The 16,510-nt window shown below is 56.8% G+C and overlaps 2 protein-coding genes across 2 annotated transcripts; both read right to left on the minus strand.

The window, feature by feature from the left end:
* Window positions 1-2,020: 2,020 nt before the first annotated feature.
* IRF2BP1 (interferon regulatory factor 2 binding protein 1) lies at window positions 2,021-4,871 on the minus strand. The gene has a single exon (XM_012761471.2). The coding sequence runs from the start codon at window positions 4,164-4,166 to the stop codon at window positions 2,412-2,414; it is 1,755 nt and encodes a 584-aa protein (XP_012616925.1). The 5' UTR covers window positions 4,167-4,871; the 3' UTR covers window positions 2,021-2,411.
* A 2,067-nt stretch (window positions 4,872-6,938) lies between these two features.
* Window positions 6,939-16,402, minus strand: MYPOP (Myb related transcription factor, partner of profilin). The gene is made up of 3 exons (XM_012761472.2): window positions 16,358-16,402; window positions 15,104-15,657; window positions 6,939-8,246 (listed from the first exon to the last, which is right to left on the minus strand). The coding sequence occupies exons 2-3, from the start codon at window positions 15,603-15,605 to the stop codon at window positions 7,528-7,530; spliced, it is 1,221 nt and encodes a 406-aa protein (XP_012616926.2). The 5' UTR covers window positions 15,606-15,657; window positions 16,358-16,402; the 3' UTR covers window positions 6,939-7,527.
* Between the last annotated feature and the right edge of the window lie 108 nt (window positions 16,403-16,510).

A 16,510-nucleotide genomic window follows, 5' to 3' on the forward strand; every position in this document is an offset into this window, starting at 1 on the left:
TGAGCCAGGCCCTATTCTGATCACTGGGGACCAAATGACCAAAATAGACCCGGCCGTGCCTTTCTCCCATTTTCTGCCTCCGTCTCACAGAACCTTAAAGTTTGAAGATATCTTAACTCTAGTTCGCACCTGTGCTTTCCCCATCTCAGCCTCTCACCTGCTCTTCTTCGCTCCCTTCCCTCTGTACCCCCGTCTCCCCTCCATCTGTGTCTATTGCTGGCATCTCACCGTGTGTCCCAGGATCTCTCAACTTCTCCAGCTATTTCTCCTTTTAGTTCTATTTCTGAACACCTGTCTGTCCCTGCCTCATCTCCCTGGGTCTCTGGCTCCAGTGTCCCCTTGTCTCATGTCCCTTTGCATCTCCTCCTCCCCACCTGTTGTGCCCCATCGTTCCCCAGGTCTCTCTCTACAGCTCCTCTGTTCCCAAGTCTCTTCACCTACTCCCTGATTCCCAAATAAATCCAGAACCCTTCCACCCCAGCCCCACCCTGGCACTGGGGGAAGGGGGACCGATCCAGCCCCCCACACCCACACAGGTCAGGCCTTCTGCTCTGTTAATGGTTAACCCAACCTCTATCTAGAATACACACCAGCCAGGCTGGGGGTGACTCCCCTGCCCCCCACCACCTACCAGCTGTTCTTAAAGGACCAGGTGTCCTCCACAGCTCTTCAGCTGTCATGGAGGCACAGGACCCAGGTGTCTGGAGGCCACAAGCCCTGAGGATTTGGGGGAGCGGGGGTACCCAGTGCTCGAGCCTGCAGAGTGGGGGTCAGGGAAGGCTGGGGAGGGGAGCCCAGGCACGGGGCACCACCAGGCAGTGTCTCCCTTGCCCCAGGCTTATCGCCTGGTGTATTTAATCAGGGGTGGTTTTCCAAGCCCTGCCCAGAGCCCAGACTGGCAGTGCCAGGGGTGACAGAACACCTGAGCGCTGATGGGGGTGGGGAATGGGACTCTTTAGTCCAAGAACTTAGGATGATGCCCGAGGGTCCTTAATATTTGGGAGTTAGGACACATGGGTCTGCAAGTATGAATGGGACACCTGGGTGACTGAGAGGATGGGTCAGGACGTCAGGATCCTCCAGATTTAGCTGATGAAACACCTGGGTTCTTGAGATCTGGGGGCAACCTTAGGTCTCAGAGCATTTGACAGTGTTGCGTGGTGGCAGGACACGGTCACTCCCCATCTCTCCGTCCATCTGTTGGCCTTTGCGCCCAGCATCCCCCCTTCCCGGTATCTCTGCCTCAGGGTCGCGGAGGAGGCCACAGAGGTGGGGGCTGGGCACCTTGGGGCCTCCCCCTCCCCTTAACCCCTGCTTTGCCGCGGCCCGCTCAAGCCCCGCCCCCTGACGTCAGCAAGCAGGAAGTCCTGGTTAATGATCAGCCACCCGACAGGTGCGGGACAAGGCCGCGCACATCAGAGGCAGCCGCGGGGGAGTGCCTTTTACCCCGCTTGTCACAGGGTTCCAGGGTGGCCGCCGAAGGGGCTTGTCTCCTGAAATGAGGGTGGGGAGGCTAGTTAAGGCTTCCCAGAGGCGAGAAGTGGCCACCTTGTTTCCAGGTATCTGTTAGCTTACCCCGTAAATTTCCTTTCCTTGGACAGTTCCTCCAGCAGTCTAGCCTCGATTCCCGCCCTGCCCAGCAAGAACCCAGGGCCCGTTTCTCCGTAGGACGCTTCCACTGCCTCTTTCCCCTCCCCTGGTGGGCGCCGAGTCCTCCACATTCTGGGTAGATAGGGGATGGGCCAGCTACGTAAGGGTAACCTATTCCCGAGCTTGTCGGTGGCTCCCACGCAAGAGCCACCCCCTCACTGAACCTCAGTTCTGTCATCTGGAAAACAGGCGACAGCTAAAACGTCTGACCAGTGGATAGCACTTGTAAAAAAGCAGCTGGCGGGATCGCCTGGGTGAAGGGCGCCACCTGGAGGTTACAGCGCAACGTCCTAGTCGTTGCAGGATCAGTTCTGTCCCAAGGGGGGCGCAGCATCTCGCACAACTAAGGGACCAAGAAAGGAAAAAAAAAAACCCATCTTTCAGTTTATTGAAGGAGGAAAAGGGGGCAGGAGAAGGGGGGCCATAAATTGCTTTTGCCTCATTTATAAAGAGCGAGTTTTTAGGAGACACCCTTCTCAAGGGGGACCTCTCCCCCAACTACAAGCAGCAGCAAAGCCAAGCCAAGGAGGGGAGAGGGAAACTGGAGGGGGCCAAGGGACCCCAAACATTCCCTCAGACAGGAGCCACAAGCTTTCTCCCCCCACCCACAATGCATCTACCCCAGGGGACCCAGTCGGGCGGAGGAGGGGGTATGTACACAGGTAGGGGTGGCACTGGGCTGGGCGGGGGAGGGAATAATTTATCCGCAGAAGCGGAGGTGGCAAGGGAGCAGGGGGCAGTAGCCTGGAGGCAGTGGTGGCCTAGGGGTCCCGTTCTTTCTTAACCTTGATGTCTCCCGCAAGGATGGTGGCGATCTCGCCCTGCATGAAGGCCCAGGGGACGGAGGAGCCCACCAGCGGGCACTTGTCTCCACTCGGGCAGTACACCTCCCCGGCAGGGCCCTGTGCCTTGATGAACTCCCGTGAGCAGGGAAAGCAGAACTTGTGTCCGGGCACCGAGGGGCACTGGACGAAGTGGGTGTCTTCCAGCCGCTCCCGGCACAGGGTACAGCACAGAGGGGCCCCGGGGGTCGCCCCAGTGCCGCTACCACCCCCACTGACAGCTTCGGCCCCCGCTGTGGGACTGACTTCTGCCTCACCGTTGCGTGCCACCAGGCGATGCTGGGTTGGAGGCTGGGCCGTGGAGGAGGCCGCGGGGCTGGCGCCCCCCGCCCGCACAGGGCCCCCACCCCCGCCAGGGTCCTTGGGTGAGTGGCCCAAAGCCTCGGCCACATTCTTCAGGGCGGCAATGGGTGAGGGCACACCGGGGGTTTCAGCGGAGAATGGGCCGCCGGGTGCCACCCAGTGTCGCTGCTGCTGCTCCTCGGTGGTCATCTTCCCAGCTGCCTCTCCCTCGGGCTCGGGGGATGCCTTGCGACGGCGCGGCGTGGGAGCCAGGTTCCGGGACGGGGCGCGCGGCGGAGGGCCACACAGAGCGGCGGGCGCCGGCTCTGGGTACTGCTGGGGCAGGGCCTCCGCAGGCGCCGGCTCGCGGAAGGTGCGCACACCGTCGGTGAGCAGCTCGCCCAGCTGGCGCCACTCTCCCGAGCCGTGCCGGCGCTCGTATTCGAGGTACTTGAAGCCAGACGAGGCCAGTGCCTTGCCCGGCTCCCGCAGAGCGTCGTGGAACATCTGGCGAGCCACGGCCAGGACCCCCGCGTACACATTGCCGGAACCACAGGGGTATTCGGTGAAGAGCTTCAGCTCGAACTCATAGCCTGGAGGGCGGGCGGTAGCATCGAAGGCGAACACGCGCCCCACCAGCCCGTGATCCTTCTTGAAGCGGACGTTGAAGGGGGCACAGGCGGACAGCGCCAGTAGCTGTTCCCGCACGGCCTTGGGGCGCCCGTGCCACTCCTCTGCCCGGCCACGCATGGCCTCGTTCAGTTCTGCCAGACAGTCCGCATTCCTCTGCTGCTTCTCCTTCTCGAAATCGGAGCCGAAGATGGGGCGGGCAGGACTCAAGCCGGGTGCCAGCGTCAGGCCTCGGCTTCCTAGGCCAGACACCGCAGCTGCCAGCAGCCCGGGGGGCATCAAGCCAGGCATGGAGCCAAGCAAGGCCCTCCGCGCCCCCTCCGCCACGGCCTCCTCACGGCCCAGTCCATTGGCCAGGCGGGACCCCAGAGTGTACTCCAGGGCGGGCGAGGGCAGGGGGAGGCGGCCTGACGATGTGGCCCTGTCATAGCGGTCCTGGCCTGAGACGCCACCGCCAGTCCCGGAGGGCTGGGCCTGGGCCTGCGGGGGCGGCAGCTGCGGCCCCTGTGCGGCGGCCGCAGCCAGGTCCTTGGTGGCCGGGTGCTTGAGGGCAGGGGGCCCAGGCGAGCGGCCCTCGGGGAGCACGTGGCTGCGCTTCAGCTGGCGGGCAGCATCGATGAGCAGCTCGATGCGGTCCGCGCCCTCGAAGTTCACGCAGCCGCGGCACACGGCCTCGCTGAAGTCCCACACCATGGCCCACGGCATCTTGGGCAGGTCGCACAGGTAGCACCACTGGCGGCGGGACGCCTGCACAGACGCCATGGTCCCCGCGCGCGCGCCGCCGGGCCCCCGCGTTCCACCCGCCGCCGGCGTTCGCTCCGCGTCGCAGATGCGCGGTTCGCCGCCCCGGGACGGCACGAGCCACGGGCCGGCCTCCGACTCGGCCTCCCCGCCGGATCCAGGCCCGGCCCCCCTTCCCCGCCCCCTGGGCCCGGAGCCTTTTTCCTCACTCCCGCCTCCCTCGGCAAGGCAGGCTGCAGCGCGTCGGCGCCCCCGCCCGGTCCGCGCTCCGAGCGCGGCGCACAGCTCGGGCCCCGCGATGGGCCGCGGGCGCCGCCGCCTCGGGCTCCCGCCGCCGCCGCCGCCGCCGCCTCCACTGCAACGGCCGCCGCCGCCTCCACCTCCTTCTGCCCCAGAGGCCGCTTCGCAGGGAAAGTTACATAACGCGCCGGCAAAGCCTTCTGGGAAACGTAGTCCCGCCGGGGCTGGCTCTTAAAGGGAACGGCGGGCAGCCGGGGCTGGGGGGGTGGTCGTCGCCTCTCCGCGCGAAACCCTCACGAATCCCTGTCACCTGGCCAGGAAGTCGGCGCGCTCAGAGGAGCTCGGGCACAAGGGTGGGGGCAGGGCTGCGGCACGAATGGTCAGTTACTACGGATTCAGAAATTGTGGGAGGTGGACAGGCTGCAGGGAACCCAACTTCTGCTCCGACTTGCTGTGCAGCTTTGGGCAAAGAGTCTTACCCTCTCTGAGCCTCAGTTTGCCCGCCCAGCAAAGGTGGGCCAATGATGGGTCAGGAAGGCAGTAGCTCCTGGGGCGGGGCGGAGAGACCTTGATTGGCTAGTTTCAAGGCTGGGGACGGGAAGATGGCAACTAGGGGCGGGGGAAGTGTTGTCCACTTGGCGCTTCATCCTCACCCAGAATCCCAGGTATCAGCCTCTGGGGCCGGCCACAGCCAGAGAAGGGAGAGGACTGAGGGTTTCCGAGCCAGATACCTGCCTCAGTTCTCCCATCGACTAAAGGAAAGGCGCGACCCAGCGCCCGCCGACTCTGCTCCAACCTCGCCGGCGCGCTCTGGTCTCCAAAGGGTTACATTGTCTGCTTCTCCGCCCCCGGCTCACTACAATTCCCCAAATGCTCTGCGCGCGGACAGACTGACGCACTTCCGCTGTCTGGGAGGTTGGGGGAGGCCTTGCCGATTCTCGCTGTCTGCCCCCCCCAACTTTTGGGGGGCCTTTACCGTGTGCTTTCGGAGCACTGGTTTTGGGGGGGCCCTTGCCCGTTGTTGCGTCCCAATTTGGGGTAAAGGAAGGGGACCACGAGATGACAATCCAGGGGATTGCTGGGGGAGGGCAAGCGCCAGATCACCTTTCCCCCACCTTGAGTTCTCACTACCTGATAGGCCCAACCAGGCTTTGGTGACCCGCAAGTCTTCTTTCCCAGACGTGGGGAACGGGACGAGGCAGTCTTTGGGAGGGCGGAGGCGGCGGGTCTACAGGTCTAACTCACATCAACCCCTTCTTCTCTCTAGGCCTGGGTCCCTGTTAGGTGCTCGCAAATATATGAATGACTATGGTTCTCTCCTCCATCCCTCTGCAACCCCAGCAGTTCTAATTTCAGGTCCCCCAAACTTAAATCTCAGTTTCACAATTTTACCTATCATCTGCATTAAAGATCTTTTTCCCTTGGAAAAAAGATTTATCTACTTTTGTCTCATTGTCGGCAACATTATGTTTCTAATTATGGGTTACATATACTCGCTACCTTAAAAAAAGTTAAAACCATAAAACCATTAAAAATGCCATTCATGTGTCACCTAAAATTGCCTTTGTGCTATTATTTAGTAAACACCAGTGGGAGTTAAGAGTTCTGGCCAGATTCAGGCTTCTGGTGGACTAGACTGGCCTCTGGCAAGTCCCTAAATTTCTCCAGGAAAATGGAGACCACCCCAGACCCTGCTCTTGCTTGGGTACATTCAGATAGAAATGCAAACACACATATAAATGCTTAGCTTGGTGCTTGGCACAGAAAAGAAGTGCCATAAATGGAGGTTGTTTTTAAGCTGTTGCAATTATTCAAACATTCAACCCTTCTTCTGTGCTGGGCAATGCTGGGGATACAACAGTGATCCACGCTTAGGCCTTGTCCCTGACAAGGCTCAGCTTGGTGACAAAGGCAGACGTTAAATTTAAATTTGCTCAAATGATTAAAATTTTTGGTAAGTGCTATGGGGAGTGTGCCTCCTAAGGAAGTAATATTTGAGCAGAGGATGAATAGAATCTAATGTAGGAAGTAAAGACTCCTATATCTTTAGGCCCATTTTACAGATGAGTAAAATGGAGGCCCATGGTTACACAGCTGACCAGGGTTTGAGCCGGATCTGACTCCAAGGTGGTGGTTATTATCTATTTTGCTACCAGGCCCAGCAGCAGGTGTGGGAGTAAAAGAGGACCAGTTCTCGCCTTCATGAAATTATGAAGGAAACATGCCTTAAACACATACAGGCACATGTTCATCTAGAGGCACCATGAAAAGGAACCACAGGCACTGAGAAAGAATCTAAGAGGCAGACCCATCTTAGCCCCAGGGAAGGAATCCAGGACATTCTCCTGAAGGTGACATTAAGGCTGGTGTCTAAAGGGTAGGTAGGAGTAAGATATCATTTGAACCCAGGACTTGATGGCTTTAAGGAAAAAAAAAAAGAGGCTGGAAAACCACCAGCCTCCAACTTCAAGGTGGTGTTGCCTGCCCGTGGAGGGGGTGAGGCAGATGTAGGTGCTGGTCTCCCAGGCCTGTCTCAGACAGAGCCTCGAATAATTGTATTAAAAATAAGTTTATTGATATCTTGTCACCACTGGGGAGCAAAGAAGGGGCCGAGCTCTGCAAGTGAGACAGCATTGGGAGGCAGAGAACCCAAGCTACACTTCCCCAATAAGAACTCCACCCGCATTCTCTCCAGGGTGTAGACCGTTAATCCTCTTCTTCATCCAAATTTTGATTTGTCTCGCAACTCCCACCCCCTCCAAAGTCTGGGTTGCGGAGGCCTCCGTGGGTCAATTGTCTTCAAGTCAAGAACAGGAATTGTTAGGGAAGGGGGTGTGTGCAGACCCGAGAGGTTCCCTCCGCACCCTACACAGGGCAATAATAAATAACATAAAACTGATGGCTTAGAAGTCAGGGTTAAGGGAGGCAGCCAGGCAGACAGCACTGTACCAGAGAGAGGGGCTGGGGGCGCCCATCCACTAGGCCCCCCCAGAGAATCAGGCACTAACTAGCACAGGGAGTGGGGTGCTCGCGCCCCTGGAGCAGGGTGCCAGGGTGCAGCTGGGACGGGCAAGGAGCGTTGCCCCCCTCGACTGCGCCAAGCTGAGGGGGGGCAGGCAGAAGGAGCAGTAGATAGTAGATTTCACGGAGATTTCCATCGGCCCCGCCTCTTCCGTGTAGGAAAAGCTTTTCTCCTCTTGTGTGGGGGTGAGTCATGGGGAGGGAGTGGGGCTGGAAGTGGGCGGGAAGCCCCTTCCTCACTCCTAGGGGAGATGATCACCCCCCTGGCTGCCACCACGGCCCCATCCACAACAGTAGCCACCACGGACACAGGCGCTGGGGTGATCTCCACCTTGGGAGCAGGTGAGGGCAGGACTGGCCTGGGAGGTGGAGGTGGAGGTGGGGGCGGGGGCAGAGGTGGGGGCAGAGGGTCAACTGGGGTTCCCGGCAGAAGGGGCAGCAGGGCGCTGAGGGCCTCGCTCAGTTTGGCCAGTCCCTGTCGAAGGGTGCCAGCTAGCTCCCGGATGGCGTTGGCAGTCTCCTGCTGGGCACGCAGGAAGTCCAGGGAGGGTTCTGGGGCTGGGAGCCTGGGCAGAGGCTGAGGAGGGGATGGAGGGCTGGAGGGCGAGGGTGCCACTTGGATCAGCGGTGGAGGTGGAGGTGGAGGTGGTGGGGGTGGAGGTGGAGGGGCTGGGGGTGGTGAAGACAAGGCCAGGCGGGGCAGCTGGACCGGCTGCAGGACTGCAGGGGGCGGGGACTCACGCTCCTTGGACCGTGGGCAGCCCCCTTCCTGGGGATTGCAGGAGGGCCTCGCCCAGGATTCCGGGCTACTGGAGCCCCCCTTGCTGTGGGCTGGTGTATCTGCAGAGAGAAAGAAACAGAGAGAGAGAGAGGGAGAGATGCATTTAAGGTGCAGTGACCTCAAAATCCTGTCTTGATTTTCCCTTTCACTCCCCATTCTCCTCCTCCCTACCCTAGCCCTGGAGCGATCCTTTTAAAACCTAAGTCGGGGCCGGGCCTGGTGGCTCAGGTCTATTATCCTAGCACTCTGGGAGGCCGAGGAGTCAAAGTCAAGAGTTTGAGACCAGCCTGAGCAAGAGTGAGACCCCTGTCTCTACTAAAAAATACAAAGAAATTAATTGGCCAACTAAAAATATATAGAAAAAATTAGCCAGTCATGGTGGTGCATGCCTGTAGTCCCAGCTACTCGGGAGGCTGAGGCAGAAGGATTGCTTGAGTCTGGGAGTTTGAGGTTGCTGTGAGCTAGGCTGACGCCACGGCACTCTAGCCAGGACAACAGAGCAAGACTCTGTCTCAAAATATATATATATATTTAATCTGGAGGCCTGTGCCAGCTTTAATGGAAACAGGGTCCTGGAAGCTTCCTGCTGGGCCAGGCAGCTTCGGTCTCTCCCAGAGTAAGAGCCAATGTTCTGCAAGGCTGTGAACCACCTGGACCCTGGCCTGCACTGCTGGATCCTGGGGAGGGGGGCAGCTGGCAGGGGTGGGATGGCCAGGGCACTAGAGGGCTCTCTCCACCTAGAACAGCATTTTCCAGTTCAAGCCCCAGCCTGGTGGGTTTCCTGTCTCCACTCACCTGGGGGCTCATTCATGCTCAGGGACTTGGACACAGTCTGCAAACAGAGGCTCCCAGATTCCCCGGCCTAGCCTGAACCTCTGCACTGAGCTCCAGACTCCCATCTCCAACTGTGCACCCTTCACTGTCTAGTGACGCCTCAAACTCACTCGCTCACAGCTGAGCTTCCGGTTGTCCCTCTGCCACCCCATCTCAGCTGATGGCGACGCCATCCTTCCAGCTGCTCCAGTTAAACACCTTCAGTCTTCTTTTTCTTTCCCAAGACACCATCCATGTGCAAATGCCACTGGCTCTGCCTTCAAATTATTATTTCATTTATTTTTCTTTTTTGCCTTCAAATTATTATTATTATTTTTTTTGAAACAGAGTCTCAGCTTTGTTGCCCAGGCTAGAGTGAGTGCCGTGGCGTCAGCCTAGCTCACAGCAACCTCAAACTCCTGGGCTCAAGCGATCCTCCTGCCTCAGCCTCCCGAGTAGCTGGGACTACAGGCATGTGCCACCATGCCGGGCTAATTTTTTCTATATATATTAGCTGGCCAATTAATTTCTTTCTATTTATAGTAGAGATGGGGTCTCGCTCTTGCTCAGGCTGGTTTCGAACTCCTGACCTCGAGCAATCCGCCCGCCTCGGCCTCCTAGAGAGCTAGGATTACAGGCGTGAGCCACTGCGCCCGGCCTGCCTTCAAATTATTAATCAACACAATATCCAACCTCCTCTCTCTACCTTCACGGTCCCCACCCTGGGCCAGCCACCTGCATCTCCATGTCCCACCTGGACTACTGCAGTTGCTGCCTTGCTGAGCTCTCGGCTCCATCCCTTAACCTGAGTTTCTTCTGCAGCCTGAGAGCCAACGACAAGGCAAGTCGGTTAGGCTGCAGGAAAGAAGCTAGTTACGCGGGACCACTTACCATCTGAGTCATTTATATGAAATGTCCTAAACAGGCAAATCTTTTTTTTTTTTTTTTTTTGAGACAGAGTCTCACTCTGTTGCCCAGACTTTGAGTGCTGTGGCGTCAGCCTAGCTCAAAGCAACCTCAAACTCCTGGGCTCAAGCAATCCTCCTGCCTCAGCCTCCCGAGTAGCTGGGACTACAGGCATGCGCCACCATGCCTGGCTAATTTTTTGTATATATATTTTTAGTTGGTCAATTAATTTCTTTTCTATTTTTAGTAGAGACGGGGTCTTGCTCTTGCTCAGGCTGGTCTGGAACTCCTGACCTTGAGCGATCCTCCCGCCTTGGCCTCCCAAAGTGCTAGGATTACAGGCGTGAGCCAGCATGCCCAGGCCTACAGGCAAATCTATACAGATAGTAGATAGATGAGTGGTTGCCAGGGGCTGGGGGGAGATGGGGCAGTTTGGGGAGGTGGGTAGCTAAAAGGGTTTTTTTCTGGAATAACAGAGATGTTCTAAAATTGTGGTGAGGGTTACACAACTCTGTGAATACACGAAAAGCCACTGAATTGTACACTTTAAATGGGTAGATTGTATGGTATGGGGATTGTATCTCAATAAAGCTGTTTTGAAAAATACAAATTAGGCCGGGCCTGTAATCCTAGCACTCTGGGAGGCCGAGGTGGGAGGATCGCTTGAGGCCAGGAGTTCAAGACCAGCCTGAGCAAGAGTGAGACCTTGTCTCTATAAAAATAGAAAAATTAGACAGGTGCGGTGGCGCGTGCCTGTAGTCCCAGCTACTCGGGAGGCTGAGGCAGGAGGATCGCTTGAGCCCAGGAGTTTGAAGTTGCAGTGAGCTATGATGATGCCACTGTACGCTAGTGTAGGCGACAGAGTGAGAATCTATCTCAAAAAAAGAACAACAAAAAAAATCAAGTTAGATATTGTACTTTCTCTGCTCTAACTCTCCTATAGCTCCCATGTCACTCAGGGTAAAAGCAAAGTCCTGGAGGCCCCCACTGCCTCCCTGACCTCAGCTCCTACCCCACCCTCTCTGTCTTGGTTTGGCTCTAGCCACCAGTCCTCAGACACACAGTGGGGCTGCTTCTGCCTCAGGGCTGTGCACTTTCCCCAGACACCAGCCTGGCTCCCACCTTCCGGCTTCTGCTCAGATGCTGCCTCCTGGGGAAGACCTTCCCTGACCGTCATCTAAAGCAGCTCCCGTCCCTTCTCTTCTGTCCCCTAACCCTACCTGAGTGCTCTTACAGCACTTATTGCACCTGGCAAGGTACCGATCTGTGTCTGTTGTCTGTCGCCTCCTCCTGATGCCAGCTCCATCAGGCAGGGCTTTGTTTTGTTCATTGCTGTTTACCCAGCGCCTAGAACAACGGCCAGCACAAAATTTTTTCTTTAATGATAAAACAACCACGGCTTCCAAAGAGTCAGCGCCGATCGGGTCCCGGGCCCCAGGTCCCAGAGCTCCCCAGCACCCATAGGAGATGGGCCGGCCTCTTCCCATGGCTACGCGGTCTCAGCTCTTGCCCCCTCCTCCTCCTTTCTGTGCCTCTTCCCTGTCTCAGGGCCAGTGCACATGCTGTCCCTCGTCCCTCGGGCCACCGTCACACTCCCCCTTGCGCCAGCTCTCGGGGAAGCCTGCCTCCCTCTCTTGTTGGCCAAATCAGATGACCCAGCTCTGCTTTCATCAACAGCCAGTCACCTCTTGCCTTGAATACTGGGGGTCCGGCCAGCCATCGTTGGGGGGCAGGTGGGGAGGCTGGGAGAGAGAGGACAGCCAGAGCTAAGAGTTATGGGACACTTTTCCCGGTGGCCCCTGGGCTAAGCTTTCCTCCTCCACTGGCTCACGGAGCCCTCCCAGCCATTCACTGGGACAGCTGCCATCATGACCATCATCACCTCCCTTTACAGATGAGGCGACTTGGGGCCCAGAGAGAGGTGTCACAGAGCTGATAAAGAGTAGAAGAGGGACTGGAACCCAGGCTGGCTCCAGAGCCCGTGCGTCTAGCCACTCCTTGGGCAGGGGCCTGGGGTACGGGTGTGGGTGGCAAGTCTCCCTTATAAGGGATGTGGGAGTTACAGGCACTTGCAAATGTGGCTTTTCTAGTCTAGTGAGTAAAACAGGGACAGAAAGTAGCCTAGCCCTCTCACCCACAGGGCTCACAGGATTCACAGAAGGACCATTACGAGAGTTAATATATTTATTTGCAACCTCTAGACCTCAGTTTCCCCACCTGTAAATGGGTATGTGTGTGTGGACGGAATGGCTCAATAATAGAACATCTCCCTGAGGGCCATTAGAGGGATGAATTGAGTCACTGCAGGTACAGGGTTCAGCACCATGACTGGCACACAGAAAGTTCTCAAATGTTAGGTCAGAGATAAATGGTCCTTAGCTCTTTCTCCGGTGTCAACAACGATGCACCAGGCTGCCCCAGGCTGTCCCAGGTCCTGTTCCTGTCCTTCAGTAAGAGCAGTTCCTCTTTTATGATTACACAGTGGGTAATCTGCACAAGATTCTCATCAAGGATGCTCCAGGAACGGTCCTACCTCAGGGCCTTTGCACATGCTGTCTCCTGTAGCTAGAAGGCTCTTCTCCCAGATAGCCAACAGGCTCAATCTCTCCATTCAGGTCTTGCTTGAATTTTATGTCTTCAGAGAAGCCCTTCCTGAATCCTGTTTGTACAGCCCCCTTCTATTACTCAACCATCTTCTTAGTATGCTTTACTCATCTTAGTACCGTGTTTCCCTGAAAATAAGACAGGGTTATATATTTATTTTTCCTCAAGACACCCTAGGGCTTATGTTTAGGGGATGTGTTATTTTTTTTAAGTATGGTACAACAATCTACATTTATGCAAATATACCTAAGTCATCTTCTTCTGGAACATCATCATAACTCTCCAAACCCCGAATTCCATCCTGATTTTCTTGCGACTCTATTTCCTTTAGAACCATTGGCCCCAGTCTCTCATGTTGAGCAATAGAGCTCTCACGGGGCAGATGAGAAGGGCTGCTCCTGTTCTTTACCGCTCTGGGATTAAATGCATGGGTTGTACAGATGCACTGCTTAGCCACGCCCATCACTAGGTCTTATTTTGGGGTAGGGCTTATATGGTGCAAATGCCCAGAAATCCTGCTAGGGCTTATTTTATGGGTAGGTCTTATTTTCGGGGAAACACGGTACTTATTACCTTCTGCTATACAATCTGTTTTGGGGCTAACTTGTTTGGGGTCTGTTTACTTCCACTGCAATGTTGGCTCCATAAGGAGAGGGAATTTGTCTTTCTCTCCACAGTATTTCCAGCATCTACCATAGCACTTGCCTTGAAGAGACTCTCCACAGGTGTTTGTTGAACAAATGAATAAATGAAGTGGTTGCACAGCTTCTGAAAAAATGTTTGCCATCTCTGATCCAGTTCAATGGGGCTATCTCCCCACAGACAGACACACTGAGATTTGATTCAAATTAAGAACAAGGGGCTTGGCAGGGTGGCTCACGCCTGTAATCCTAGCACTCTGGGAGGCTGAGGCGGGAGGATTGCTCAAGGTCAGGAGTTCAAGACCAGCCTGAGCAAGAGCAAAACCCTGTCTCTACTAAAAACAGAAATAAATTAATTGGCCAACTAAAAATATAGAGAAAAAATTAGCTGGGCATGGTGGCGCATGCCTGTAGTCCCAGCTACTCGGGAGGCTGAGGCAGGAGAATCGCTTGAGCTCAGGAGTTCGAGGTTGCTGTGAGCTAGGCTGACGCCAAGGTACTCTAGCCTGGGCAACAGAGCAAGACTCTGTCTCAAAAAAACCAAAAAACCAAAAAATAAAACAAGGGTCCCAAGTGATTGTATCTCTTTTCTGTTTCAGACATTTTCATGCCTCCCAAATACCCTCAAGATGAAGTCCAAAGTCCTGACATTGACTTATAAACTACATGTAATCTACTTCTGGCATACCCATGAACTCTCAGTGGATATTAACTGTAGTTATTGCTGGGCGATCTGGCCTAATGGTTAGGTTAAGTGCATGGACTCTACTATCTGCTTCCTGTGTGACCTTGAGTGGGCAAATGAACCTCTCTGAACTGCCTTGTCTGATCATGTCCATGTCCTTACCTTTTTCAAAACCTTTCAGTGGCTTCTCATAGCACTTAGGCTAAAATCCAAAGGCCCAGTATGGCCTGGCCTTTGCTGACCTCTCTGACCTCATCTCAAAACATTTCTTTGCCTCCATCTTTCTGCCCCCACCAACTTCTTTGGGTTTCCCCAACTGGCCAAGCTTTCTTGCTTCCAAGCTGTTGCACATGCTGTTCCCTCTGTAAGAAGCCCTTTTCCAGCTTTTCTTCATTCTTACTCTTTGTGTCTCAACTCTGATATCCCCTCCTCCAGGAAGCCCTACTCCATACCCTCCACTCTCCACCTTCCAGTTGCTCCCCCTCTGGGCTCTCCAACCCCAGCTCTGCTTGCTCTGAGTCATCACTGCGTCCCCCACTGGACTGTCTCAGTCACCAATGTGTCCCCAACACCACCCAGCGCTGGGGGAACAGCTGTAGAAGAAATAATTCCGAGTTAAGGCTAAGCAGAAAGTCTCTGTAGTCAGCTCTCCACATCTCCTCTGCTCAAGACACGCACGGCCTTGGGAAAGTTACCAAATGTCTCCGAATATTTGATTTACAAAATGGTGAAATAGTACCTACCTCACAGCATTGACAATTCTATCAAGAACTTCCAGTGAGCGTTCAGGACGTGCTGGACTAAGCAATTCACCCATATCAACTCACTTAATCTGCACAACCCTTTGAGTGGGGACTGTGTTTAGCTCCATTTTACAGATGCAGAAACTGACACGAAGTAACTTATTCACGTGACAAGTAAGTGGCTAAGTTGTGACTGGAGCCCACAGTCTGCCACCAGAGTCGTTACCCTACCCTGCATTTAAGGAAATCCTGCATGTTCCAATGATCGCAGGCGTGGACTCGCCAGGCCTCCTAGGGCTGCCATTCCTGGCTCTGACAGTCACTCGCCGTGGGAACTGGGGCAAGTCATTCCATTTTTCTGAGCTTGGGTTTCCCCGGCTGTAAAATGGAAGTAACAGCAGCGCCCATCTCACAGGGTTGCAGTGAGGACTGGACGAGCCACATAAAGGACTTGGAAAATCGTGGGGCTCACAGGAGCTTTTGCGAATGTTTGCTCTTGCTAAGGCGACATTGAAAGAACTCACCTGCACGTCGGTCCTCCCTGCGGTCCTCAGACAACACATAGCGTTGGGTGCAGGCGCTGGGAGCGGGCGGCTGTGAGGAGGGGGCCGCAGGGGGCTCCTCGGCCCCAGCACCAGCCCCTGGCCCCGACACAGCCGGCCCCAGGATGGCAAAAATGGTCTCCTCCTCCGCGGAGAAGGCGTCCTCGGCAGTGAGCCCGGTGCCCTGCGTGGAGTGCGGCACGCGGGCCAGCTTCTCTTTGGTGCGTCGCTTGAAGTCGTTCCAGCGCTTCTGCACCTCCTGGCCCGTGCGCTTCCAGCTGGTGATGCCGTTGATCTTGGCGGCGATGCCGTCCCACACGCGCCGCCGCTCGGCCACGCTCACCCGACGGCTCTGCGCGCCGTAGAGCTGCGGGTAGTGGGCGCGCACCTCCCGGATCAGGATTTGGTTCTCTTCGAACGAGAAGCGCGGCTTGCGCAGCCGGGTGGTTTCCTCCGCTTCGCCCGCCGCCGCCGCCGAGGCCATGGCGCCCCCCAACGCCGCCGGCCGGCCGCCTGGCGCATGGGGGGCGCCGGCGCTGCGGGCAAAGGGCGCACGACTCTGGCGGGGGCTCGGCGTCCCCGCGCCGCAGCCCCGACCCAGAGGCTCGGACACCGGCTCCTACATCCCTGGGGCAGGGGTGGGGACAGGGGACGGGGCCAGGAGCGGGCGACCGGCTGCGGGGGGCAGTCGGCAGCGCCTAAGAATAGCTGACAGCGGCGGAGGGCTCATCTTGCGCCGTGCGCGGCGCCGCGCAAAGTGCCACGCCAAGGAGTTGATGGAAATTGGGGGAGGGTCTGGAAGGATGGAGGGAGATGAGGAAAAGTGGAAGCGGAGGAGGCGTCTGCAGGAGTTAGAGGAGAACAGGGGCTTAGGAGAGCAGGAAATGGAAGGAGAACGGGTGTGTCTCGGGGACCGAAGCAGCATGGGGTAAGGAGGTGTTGAAGGGGCAATGCAGCAAGAAGGGGCATCTGGAGCAGACGGGCGCTCTGGTGCCGCGGGCAAGGGGCGTCTGTAAGACCGAAGGGCCCCGAGAAGGGACGTCCAGGAATAATGCTGAGGTGGGTCAGTGGAAGAGCTGGGACGGTAAAATATTAGCGATCAGGGTCCACGGGGATTGTGGGGGCTCTGGGGATAACGCAGGTCCCGGATCAGGAGACAACGAAGGCTACCGAGGGACTCCAGGAAGAGTGAGGGTCGCAGAGGGTGGGGACCGAGTCGGGCCACGGGTCACTCACCGGCGCCGCCGCAGCCGCCGGGGGGTCAGGGCTCCGGCTTCTGCGGCCTCTTCCCTCCCCCCTGCCTCTCTCCCTCCCCTCTTTGGGCCCCGCCTCCGGCCGCCCAGCTCGCCAAGGCGCGTGCGCACCTGGCGCCAGTCCGCCCCAGAGCCC

Source organism: Microcebus murinus, chromosome 16 (genome assembly GCF_040939455.1).
Source record: "Microcebus murinus isolate Inina chromosome 16, M.murinus_Inina_mat1.0, whole genome shotgun sequence".
In the NCBI taxonomy this organism is placed as follows: Eukaryota; Metazoa; Chordata; class Mammalia; order Primates; family Cheirogaleidae; genus Microcebus; species Microcebus murinus.

Bases quoted from the DNA above. Each gene is read 5' to 3' on its own strand.
- IRF2BP1 (XM_012761471.2), bottom strand. From the start codon at position 4,166: ATGGCGTCTGTGCAGGCGTCCCGCCGCCAGTGGTGCTACCTGTGCGAC.
- MYPOP (XM_012761472.2), bottom strand. From the start codon at position 15,605: ATGGCCTCGGCGGCGGCGGCGGGCGAAGCGGAGGAAACCACCCGGCTG. The intron at 8,247-15,103 runs GTGAGTTCTTTC...TTCTCTCTGCAG, and splicing joins CAGGGAGGACCGACGTGCAG to ATACACCAGCCCACAGCAAG.